We start from the raw sequence: 11895 nt of genomic DNA, 5'->3' as shown, positions 1-11895 counted from the left end.
AGTTGCAGTGCACTACTAAAAATTACTAATCTGTGCATCCTTTAATATAAAGTAACTGAAGTTATGCACTACTTTTAACTACTAATTATTTGTGTCCTATAAAACTTAGTCTTGTAACTCCCTTATTCTAATGTTCCTCCATTTAGGTATTTGTGGGTAAGTATAATTGGATTATAATTTCAAATAAAATACATTAAAATTACATTTTTGCTACAGGGGGATTACACCCTTAGTCACGGATTATGCTATAAAGTGTTTATCAGTCAAAGTAGCCTAGTACAGCTCACAAAGCAAGCAGAAATAGTGTACCAGTTTACACAGCAAATCTGATATGAATTATTTGTCTGATAATCAATATCCATATATACATATAGGATACTGCAGTTATACTGAAAAGCGATAGGCCATATTGGACCATGTTAACTTTCCAAAAAATGTTTAGTGTTCTGCCAACACCTGCTGAATGTTACAAACATAATCAGGTTTGCTCACCTGGACAATGTGGTGACCCTGAAGTATGCTGTTCAGCATTATAATGTGCAAACGTTTCTATATGGTCCATATCAATAATATTGTTTGAGCACTGCTAAACAGAGCCAAAAATAATTTCAAAAACACAAAAAGACACAAATCACATGAGTAATTATGTCAGGAGGATTTGTCAGAAGCTGCTACAAATAAAATCACAACTATCACTATTTTTAACATCCATTTTGCATGGAAATGAAGGCAAGGCAAGGCAAGGCAAATTTATTTGTATAGCACAATTCAACAACAAGGTGATTCAAAGTGCTTTACAGAGACATTAGAAACAAAAACAAATAAAAAGCATGATTTAAAATTGATTAAAACAAGCAAACAACAAACTAACTAAACACACACATTTCACACCTGTTCGCGCGATCTGAACCCTTATCGTAAGGGGAGCTACCAGTCCTTCTGTGGACGAGCTACTTTCTATTTTAAATTCCCTGAATTTAAAATAATGAAGGAAAATAAAAGGAAATGAAGAGTTATTCCTGAGTGTGTGGTCACTTCTTTTCAGATTGTATGCCCCTAGACTTGGAAAATAACCTCAACTCTGTTACAACTTGATGGCAGTTGCTGACTGATTACACTGAAAAGACATGCATGCAGTGCACTTGAATTTGTGGGGAACAGTTAACTGTTTTTATTTTTCCTTGTTTTACTTAATTACTCATTAACACCATTATAATTATGTTTCTTTTTATTCATGTATTTGTTTATTTTTCTAAATAAGCCTTGATTGTCTTGCTGTGTAGTAAAACTGTCAGGTGTGTGGGTGTGGATGTGTGTTTGTGGGGGGAAGAGGGTGGTGTTGCTTTGTGTATGTTGAACTGTTTGATTGTTCTTTGTTAAAATTTTTAAAAACATATTTAAGAAATCAGTGGTATATGCAAACTATGAGAAGTACCACGTGATATCACTTTAACACTTTACTGTGTTAATACCCATTAACATGTAACGTTACATGCAGTTCTAATGAACTGACTATCCATCCATCGATTTATTCTTAGGCTGATCACAAACCAAGAACCATTGTGCTGGATATTATAGCTTGTGGATGTAACTATTTGTGATTACATATGCATATTTTGTATTCATACTGTGTTTGAGTTATAGTCAAAAGAGAAAATGAAGGAGGCTATTTAATACATTTTAAGGGTTGTGTTTTATGAATAGAAATTTACTGTTATGACACCACTTAACTTTACAGCAGTCTCTGTACAGCTGTGATGTGTTCTCCTTTACATTACTGGTGATTAGAAATACTAGAAGTAGTTGTTAGCTGGTTAGCTGGATAGACTATGGGATAACCCAGTTCTAGATTTTCATACCAGCTCATACCAGACAATAAACAGATATTCCAGAACCACTATTGGTAAAAACAAACAAACAAACAAAAACCAGAAGCAATAATGACTGTAAAAAGAAACACATCAAGTACAAAGAGTTCCATATCGGACACAAAAACGACAACTCCCTACAAAAATAGACTCGAATCACAAAGACACGTAAAAGTTTAAATACAAAATTAGAATGACTTATTAGCAAAGTTAGAAAAAGGACAGCTCAGTTCACTGAAACAAAGTCAATAACTACACTAAAACCATACGAAGATTAAAATGTAACTTTTTTGTTTTAACTTTTAACGGTTACCAGATATGACTAGTATACTGGATAGCAAAAGAGTACTTGAATGCACCAGCAGCAGAAACAGTAGTGCGTCGGTTCTCCGGTGTCACGTGACAGAGGTGACGGTTACTTTGCGGCTGGTGATGTGACAAGGCAAGCCTGCAGCCACTAGCAGTGGTTAGCGAGTTTGTTGACTTTTACATTTATTCGTTCTCTCTCAGAAACAGACCGATTTCCTGAAAATGGATAACAGCGGAAAAGAAAAGGAAGCAAATGCTTTGATGGCCGAGGCTGAAAAGAAAATGAAATCGTCTCAGTCATTTTTTGGAGCGTTGTTTGGGTGAGTCTGTCAGCTAGCTAACGTTAACGTTCGGCTAAAGGAGACAGCTATGCGGAAGGTTGGAAGCTGACCACAAGGGTTAAAAGCCAGGACAAAACGATTTTAAATAATTGTCGGTTGCTTTTATAAGTTGTAGTTAGTGTTAAGCGGTTATTTTCAAGGCTGTCGTTTAGCATATCTAGCTTACCTCGGCTCGTCGTATATCTGGAAAGCGTTTAGTGTGAAAGATAGCTCGAAATAGTCGGTAGTTGCTTATTTTAGACTCTGCTTTAAGGCAGCTTTCATGCTAGAAATAGCTTCAGTTGAATCCAAAGCTGAATTGTTTAACAATTCAAGATAATTTCACTTAATTGTAAAGGCAGCGCTTTCCCTATAGCGCCGTCTGTTGGGCAATTTTCGGAAGGTCACTCTGTCCAAATCACGTGTCATTCACATTTGTTTACAGCAAAAGAAGAAAGCGCACTTGTGATGTAGCGAATGTTCCTGTAAGACTAGCTCTCACTAACCTGGACAACCGGCTTTGCATATAACAACCTAAATGCAGGTTAATTTTTCAGGTTGGATTTTTTTTTTTTTTATTATTGTAGCAGGAGCTCACGTGCAAGGTTAAAGGCTACGTGTTATGTATGAGGCTGTACAATCCGCGAGAGGTTTGTGGCGAAAATTTAATTGTCAAGATAGTTGTGTGTGGATAATGGGACTGAAATCACAAGCAAAGTCAACACTTTTATATTTGTACTTGTATACGGTTTTACAAACCTTTACTCACTATTAAATAGTAACTTAAAGTTTAAAGGATTGCACACTGAATGAAAAATCAGTGAGTGCCGGCTGGGAAAAGGACCGCTATAACTTGTTTCGACCAGTGACTTATAAAAAAAAAAAAAAAAAAAAAAGGTAGATCAAATATTTCGCATGCCAATCCTTGCTCCTCTTCTTCTATGTCATAGGCATTCAGTTGGTGCAATTGTACTATTTAAATTATAACATATCCCATGATCCTTATGGGCAAAAATTAGATTTTGGCTTTAGATTGTGAGACTTGGGTGTGAGAGTGGATTTCAAAATTGATTTGGTCGCTGTTTTGAAACGGAGCTTAAATATGTTTGTCAGCCCTGAAAATTTCAGAAGGCAGTCTTCTGCACATGTGAAGTAATGAGGGAAAAAATGGAAAAAATAATAATAAAATTAATAAAGTTTTATCCCATTGCTTTTAAAATGTTCTTATTATGGTGCTAAAATTTTGCATGTAAGTATACTAAACAGAAAAAAAATCTGCTTATTATACATCTTTCCAAAGGGATTTTACTGAGTAAAGTGTTCATATCATCCTGTGATAATCTGCAATGGATGGGTGTCTTATTAAGAGAAAAAACATGTTTTGTCACACAGTGGCTCCTCAAAGCTGGAAGAAGCCTGTGACATGTTGGTGAGGGCAGCTAACATGTACAAAATGGCCAAGAATTGGTGTGGTAAGATGATTGTCGCATTTCAACACAACAAATGTATTGAATGCCTCTTTCTTTTTTTCAGTGATTTTAAAATGCAACAATTTATCTTCTTAATAGCTGCAGGAAATGCATTCTCCCAAGCTGCTCACCTTCACCTGCAGATGCAGAGCAAACATGATGCAGCAACCAACTTCATAGATGCTGGAAATGCCTTCAAAAAAGCAGATCCACAAGGTAAACGTTACATCACTTTGGGGTATATAATATCGATTAAGTACACTTGTAAGTTTTACATCTTTTCATATAAAAGCTTTCAGCAATAAAAGTGAAAGTGGTTTAAAAATGTTATTAAATCTTTTATTTACTTTATTAAATCTTTAACTTCATACAAATGCTATAAACAGTCAAATTCCTGATTAATGAGAGCATGCGTTGACCCTGTTTCAGGTACTCTTTGAGTACTTCAGTGCTGTTGAGGTTTCTTTCCTTCTGCTCCACGTGTCTTTTTATAAACTGAGGTGTCTGATTATTATGATATTACTCATTGAGCTTAAGCTGCTTCACCTGACAAACCTGCAGGACTGGCTGCAGATAAGTTAGTAATCATGTCAGGAGAATGATAATTTTGATAAATCCTAATTTGATTTAAGTATTTAATGAGCACCCATCTAGCTGCTGTTTATTTATCACATGACAGCTGCACATAAGCTCTGCATCAATAAAAGAAAAGCGGAAAAGAATTGGAGTAAACAAATTTTCTTGTTTTTTTTTTTTTTTTTTAAAGTTAATTGTAATCTCATTATTTCATTTTATCTGTTATGATTTAGAGATATTAAAAGAGTGCCATCATGTGGCATTAAAACTTGACGTACGATACTTCATAGTTGTGAGTAGTGTAGTGAGTTTGTCTGTAAGCCTTTTTAATGAGACTTAAATATCTGCATTCTAAAGTTTTCCTTGTGCTTTGATGCAAAGTTTTGTACTGCTGAAAACAAGGCGTTATGAAAGTGCAGACATTAATCAATATTAATAATAATAATTCAGTGTCCTATCTAACAACCCGCAGGGCAGTGGCTAAGAGTTTAATGAAAAAAGTTTATTTTTAACTATTAATGCAGTTTCATTAACACAGTATTGTATATTATTTCACTTTAAGTCTGAAAAATGTTACAAAAGCCATGAAATAAATATGGTCTAGTACACCCCATTCCCCTGTTTAGACTCTCCCTGTTACTGCAGATTTTTCACCATGTAAAACAAACGGCAGTGGATGGAGCAGCTACAAAGTTTGCTTTTCTTCATGTCACAGTTTATTAATCAGGTGCTCTCATTAAGGACTCTTTCCAGACATTTTCCAGTAAAGGTTTTAATGTCGATTACTGGAACAGTGCTTCTGTTTTGGATACTAGAAACACATTTTCTTTGACTCCACCTGAGCGCTCATCATCTCTGTAATGATGCTGCCTCTTTTTTTTTTTTTCCGCAGTGTGTGAACAGAGTCCGGCTCCACGTTAAACTGTGCTAGCATCAGTGCTGCTGTTGTGTTGTCAGTCTTTTTGTCATAAAACTGGGGACTGCGTAGGTTTAGTGTTCAATTTCATATTCACTCTGCCCCTAAATACATTTGTATTGCAGGTCTGTTTTTAGTCGCAAATGTGGGTGAGACACTCGTGTTCACGTTTACATGGTGACGAATAGAGCTGTACATTAAATGAGGCGTTGAAATTGTTGAATTTGTACTAAGGATTTTTTCTTTTCTTTTTTTCAATCAAGTTATTCGAATTACCCGATGAATCGTTTCGGTCCTGCATCATAGTACACATTTCATAGTCCATCTTGTTCCTGTGTGGGATTGTTGTCATTTGGTAGAATGAATTTTGGCAGAATCAGACAACTTCCTGATAGTATTGGGTGATGGATAAGGATCTGACAAAAAAAAAACCCTAAATGTTTTCTGTGGTACTCAACAAAGACCACTAAGGGCATCCTGATTGATCCTAGTAAAGGCCACAAACTAAAGTATATCGGCCTTGTAATGAACCTGTATATTATAGTTATTAATTGGGAATGTGAACAAATACACTGGAGAAGAGTCCAAATAAAAAATTTCATTTTACAGTGGGGTGCTTCTATATTTACTCACCTTGAACCTTTATATAGCTTCTAATTTGTTGAATTTTGTTGTATTTTATTATGTAGTATGTATTTTTGGGGGGTTTTTTTTGCTAACATTGGTTTACTGAATAATTGTAAACTTTTTCTGAAAATAATTGTTTGAATATATTTCTCAACAGAGGCAATTAACTGCCTAAACCGAGCTATTGAGATTTACACGGATATGGTGAGTTTCTTTTCAGTTTAATTTCTAAAGAGCATCTTTAAGGAAATCAGATGCAAAACATAAAGGGTAGCTCATATTTCTCGCTTTCTCTCACTGTCTTTTTTTTTTTTTTTTTTTTTTTACTTTTTCCAAAAAAAAAAAAAAAAAATCATATTTTAGGGGCGTTTCACCATTGCAGCCAAACACCATATCAGCATTGCTGAAATATATGAAACGGAGCTTGTGGACGTTGACAAGGTTGGGTCAAAAACTGTTTCTTCTTGCTTTTTATTTAAATCCTTATTATGTTTACTTTTTATTAATTGTCAAACAGCAGTATAATAAGCTCTGTTTACAATTCATGTATATGTTTGTCTAATTTCTTTTCCAGGCCATTGCTCATTATGAACAGGCAGCAGATTACTACAGAGGTGAAGAATCCACCAGGTAACTATTTTAAATAAGCACGGTTATCTTTTGCCTTTGGGGAAGTAAAGAATGTAAATGTGTAAAGACACTATGCTGGCTGCTCATGTGCATCTGTACTAAAATTCGCTATTACTTTCATATAGCAAGTAGCTCATGCATCAGACTGCTCTAAATACTCTGTTTCAGACTTTAGTTTTTTTCTAATATTTGGCTCTGTGTGACGTCAACAAGAGCAAACAACAAGAGCATTTTTAATCTGGTCATATTTGACACACAGCTCCATCCACCCACCCGTTCGTCAAACTGTCTGTTCAGGAGTGGCAATCCATCAAAAGGAAGTTGGTCTAAAACTGCTCATTGTAGACGATTTTAAAAAAAGGACTAGTGCCCAGTATAAGATAATTAAGAATGAACTATGAATCATGTAAAGCTATTCTAATGGAGTCAAAGAATTAAAGTATGGAACTGCAAATGAGCACATGAGGTGCTATCTAAAATTTCTGATACATTAATATTATGTCTTGTTTTACAGCTGTAGCGTTACTTTTAAATTTAGGACCCTCGATTTCAGTTAATGTGTGGTCTGACATATTGCTGGATTTTTCCTTTTAAAGTTCAGCAAACAAGTGCCTTCTGAAAGTAGCAACCTATGCAGCTCAGCTGGAGCAGTACCAAAAAGCTATTGAGATCTACGAACAGGTGAGTTAATGCCACCCAGCAGCTTTTATTTCAAGGTTTTATCCCTCCGGGAGCTTCAGTTGGAGAGTAAAGATAAATTGTGCTTTTTGATTTATTCGTTTATTTTTAGGTTGGAACCCATGCAATGGACAGTACGCTCCTGAAATACAGTGCCAAGGATCACTTTTTCAAAGCTGCGCTTTGTCACTTTTGCGTAGACCATCTTAATGCAAAAGTAAGCCATTACATACAGCTCTTATCTGCTGATAATATGCAGACACTGTAATGCAAGCCTTTGATTTTAATAATCTCCCTGCCTTTTCCCAGCTTGCTGTGCAGAAGTATGAAGAAATGTTTCCCGCCTTTTCAGACTCGAGAGAGTGCAAGCTGTTGAAGGTAGGCTTTGATGTAATTTTGGGACTAAATCGCTCATCCAGACACATCCAGTAATCATGAAGACTTGGAGTGCCATTTAACATAAGAGACTGTTTTCCATCTATTTCCACTATTGTGCTTGTTTTTGTTTTCCTGTTCTCTTTCTCTCTATTAAACTCATGTTAATCACATGCGATTGACCTGGGTTTAATATACATGCTAATGTTGAAAACATAACTGGACCATAACCTTGAAATTTAATTGAAACCTATTTGGTTAAATTCAGTTAGGGCTGAACGATTATGGAAAATAATCTAATGCGATTTTTTTGCCCATATTGCGATGCGATGCGATTGCGATATTTTAGGTCTTGTCTCTGTATTATTAACAAAGACAACGCAATCATATATAATGGCAATACTATATTACTTTTTTAAACTGTCTTTCCTGAGAGAACCTCGTTAAATGACATGAGGTGATCCATGATTGATGACTGACATTTTATTAACTTCTCAATCACACAGTATATTTAACATACACATAGTTTATTTTTGTTACAAAATCTCATAAAGTCTACAAGGACCGGTGTAAACATTAAATGAAGTCAGCATGTGAGATTGCAGATATACATAAAAAACAGTGCTTTACCCACTCAGTTTCGACACTGTGAATACTAGACAGTCATTCAATAAAAATATTTAATAAAAATATAAATAAAATACACCATCTTACTGTTCTGCGTCAGTAACATTCACATAAGTGCAAACATAATAGCAATTGTATAACACACAACAACACGCTTTAAGTTAAAGCGTGAAATTGGACGGTCTACTCTGATAGCGTCACCGCTGTCTCGTGAGTTAATAACTCGCCGTCTGCTTCTGCTATCTAAATTATAACCAGAACTGGCGTAAATCTCGACTGCCATACTTCTGTTTAATAGTTTCTGTTTGACGTTAGTCAGCTGTGTGAAAACCAAGAGGAACCCCCCGGGGTTAATAAAGTTATTTATCTATCCTTATCTCAGCAAACCGATTTACTTCAGAAAACAAAACGAAAAAGCCCAACATAACATTTTAGGTTGTCTAGTGACTAATATACGTTTAACCGACAGCGAAACTCCGCGGATCTGAAAATGATGTGCCGGGAGTTTGTTTCGGCGCTCATAACCTGGCTCCCGGCTACTGTCGACTGGTGGTAGCAGACGCCTCTGAAAACGTCGAGCACTTTGCAATAGGGATTCATAACGACGATATTTGATGTTTACACAACTACTTTTGCCGAAAATATGTTAAAGTTTATTTGTGCCAGAAGATAGTATGAGTAATTTTTAAACTTAGTAGCGGCCGCCATTGCTGGAAACTGGAGTTTGGCTGGGCCGCGCTAATGAATCTGGGATATGGAGTAATTTGGACAGCCTTCGGCGCGTCGCTGTGACGTAATCGGTCTACAAATGCGGCCCAGGAGGATGCAGCCCATGATTGTATAATATAATCGCAGCCTTTGCGGTTAGAAAATTGCACTTGATCATGTCGCGATATTATCGCAAATGCGATATATCGTTCAGCCCTAAATTCAGTTTAATCTTGTTTTTAGTCATCTGGGTTGAGTAAGTAAAGTAAGCCGTGTCTGTGCTTGAAAAGTGTTTTCAAGTGGGTTGATTCTTTTTTTTTTTTTTTTTATTTGTCTGTTTGTTTGTTTTTCCTTTTTCCTAAATTAGAAACTTCTAGATGCCTGGGAAGAGCAGAATGTGGATGCCTATACTGATGCAGTGAGTAAACAGTTGCTTTTTTAGCAGAATAGAGGAAGTAGCAAAAATGTAGAATTTACTTCTGTCTTTTATTTCTTGTTTTTTGTAATTCTACCTTGACACCAGTTCAGTGAAAGAGTTTGCAGACTGTAGCTTCCGTTTCCAGGTTGAAAGACATGCCACCTTGAGATGGTGGACAACAGATTGTGTAGGCTTTTCTGTTCATGATTTTGTGATCCAAATTGTTGAAATTGGATTGCATAATGAGTGGTTTGTGCATTCATTGAAGCCATTTCCCCCCAAAAATCTACTGGAGTCCAGCAGTAATATTATAGCGATGGAAATGAGAATAGTAGGTCAGATTTTTCTGTATGTGTCCCATGACTGAAATATCGATTTGCATCAGTACCTTACAATATCACTACATAGTGATCAAATCAAGTGTTATTAGAACAGTCCTCTGACAGTAAATAGTTGCTGTGTCAGTTTCTTCTTTCTTGTACAGACATCTGAAATATATTTACAGAGCTTACCTTTTTTAAGCCTTTTTATTTTTTTTCAAAATGTATTAAATTAATTTTTACCTCAATTCTACACACAAATCTCCCAAAATGACAAAGTGGGGAAAAAGTTTCATTAAAATTCTTTAAAATGCATTAAAAATAAAAGCAAAACAAAAATAGAACATGTTCATAAGTATTCACATTCTTTGCTTAATTTCTTGAGATCTGAGAATCCTTCAGTGGATTTTGACAAATTCCAGATGGGCTGTTTTGTTCTTTTCTGAGGAGTAGTAGCTCTACTTAGCTTCCCCCCCCCCCCCTCTTTGTTATTATGGGCTGTTTTGTATAGAATTGGAGGTGAAAAATGAATTGAATCCATTTGCAGTAGGGCTGAAACTAGATGAATTGTGGAACAAGTGAAACGCTGTGAAAACTTTTCAGATGTCTGTATCTGAAAGATTGCTTTCTTAATCCAACAGGTACATTTATGCAGTTGGAAAAAAAATACTTCATTTTAGTATTGTTTAATAGCAACTGGATTAAAAGTGTTAATACTTACTTTCTCAGGTGAAGGAATTTGACACCATTTCTCGGTTGGACCAGTGGCTCACCACCATGCTTCTCCGTATCAAGAAAACCATACAGGATGAGGAGAGTGACCTTCGCTGACTTGCCTCTCCTGTTATTCTTTAAGTCCTAAAAAAATGACTTGCATCCTTGTTTTTTTGCCTTGAGCCTCTCACTTCCATTTAGCAGCATTGTTAATTGTTTGACCATTAGCCCTTGTATTCACAGATACCATTTCTTTCCTGCAGTATTCTCTCAAATTCAATACAGTACTCCAAAAATGATGGTCCTTTTAGGTATGAACACTACCCTTCTGAGTGCAGGCTTCACACAGTATGTAAATTGTATATTATTATTAATCAGGTATTGGCCCAGAAATAGTTCAGCTGTTCATAATTGGGCTGCAATACCAAAAACTCATACCAGCACAATTGTATAATACAGGTTTTATTTTTATCTTCATTTCAATGAGAACAAATGAGAGGACACAAACTCACTAACACTTCAAGCAACTATATCTATATATATTTCTAAAATGTGCTTTAGAATAAACTAACCAAAATGCCAATATTGATAAAGGCACTCAAATTTGCTTTGGTGATTTTGAATGCGTATGTGTACTATTTTGACAAAGGAGAGCGCCTCTAATTAAACAGTGCTAGATCTCAGCTGCAGAGGCCAAGAGTGTCGATCTGAGGTTTTTCCATTGAATATATACCCCCTCTGCCTTATGACGCAAATTTCTCAGGATTTGGACTTGATTTGATGAAGATTTATAAAACATGCTTTTATAAGCACAAGTAATTAATTTGCTAATTGTTGTCATCACTTCCATTAAAAGTGCTTTTATTCCATAAAAGGTGATAGATGCCCTTCACCTCTGTGAACATTTGCATGGTTTGGAATACATGAGAAATGTAAAACAGCTGTTTTCCACCTGTGTAGGAGTGTAAGAGAGAGAGTGTGTGTGTTTTTTGTTTTGTTTTTCTTTCTTAATCTTTGATTTGTGTTTTCTTGTCTTAAGTAACCAGGCTGAAAAAATAAACAGTTTTTAACGCCTGCAGAGATGCAATACATAATTGGGGGGAGAAAAAGAGCTTTGTACACTGTGCTCATGTACCCTGATGATTTTGTCAGTGAACAATTAGTCTTAAATAATTTGTGATGTTTCCTGTCAAACGTTTAAATAAACTTGTCTCAATAGCGCATCGTGGGCGTGGTTTCCACCTTTGGGAAGGCTGCACCTGTGGCATTTCTCGCTTTCTGTTGAAACGCGAAATAAGGTTTTGCGCTCCGGATTAGTTTTCGATACCCGAGGACACTTG

At 35.8% G+C, this 11895-nt stretch overlaps 1 protein-coding gene across 2 annotated transcripts; it reads left to right on the top strand.

Annotated features, from left to right (window-relative positions):
* The first annotated feature begins 2231 nt into the window (after positions 1-2231).
* napab (N-ethylmaleimide-sensitive factor attachment protein, alpha b) lies at positions 2232-11191 on the top strand. 2 transcript variants are annotated; one of them, XM_026193085.1, is made up of 11 exons: positions 2233-2497; positions 3890-3969; positions 4066-4182; positions 6243-6289; positions 6449-6526; positions 6660-6715; positions 7312-7396; positions 7506-7610; positions 7703-7771; positions 9471-9521; positions 10571-11191. In XM_026193085.1, exons 1-11 carry the CDS (start codon positions 2400-2402, stop codon positions 10670-10672), a joined length of 888 nt encoding a protein of 295 aa, XP_026048870.1. In that variant the 5' UTR covers positions 2233-2399; the 3' UTR covers positions 10673-11191. The 2 variants fall into 2 exon arrangements, with proteins under 2 accessions (XP_026048869.1, XP_026048870.1); XM_026193084.1 differs by having other exon boundaries at positions 2232-2497; positions 3890-4182.
* The last annotated feature ends 704 nt before the right edge of the window (positions 11192-11895 follow it).

This window comes from Astatotilapia calliptera, chromosome 14 (genome assembly GCF_900246225.1).
Source record: "Astatotilapia calliptera chromosome 14, fAstCal1.2, whole genome shotgun sequence".
In the NCBI taxonomy this organism is placed as follows: Eukaryota; Metazoa; Chordata; class Actinopteri; order Cichliformes; family Cichlidae; genus Astatotilapia; species Astatotilapia calliptera.
The sequence above is the reverse complement of the archived record's forward strand: the minus strand, read 5'-3'. Positions and strand labels throughout refer to the sequence as shown.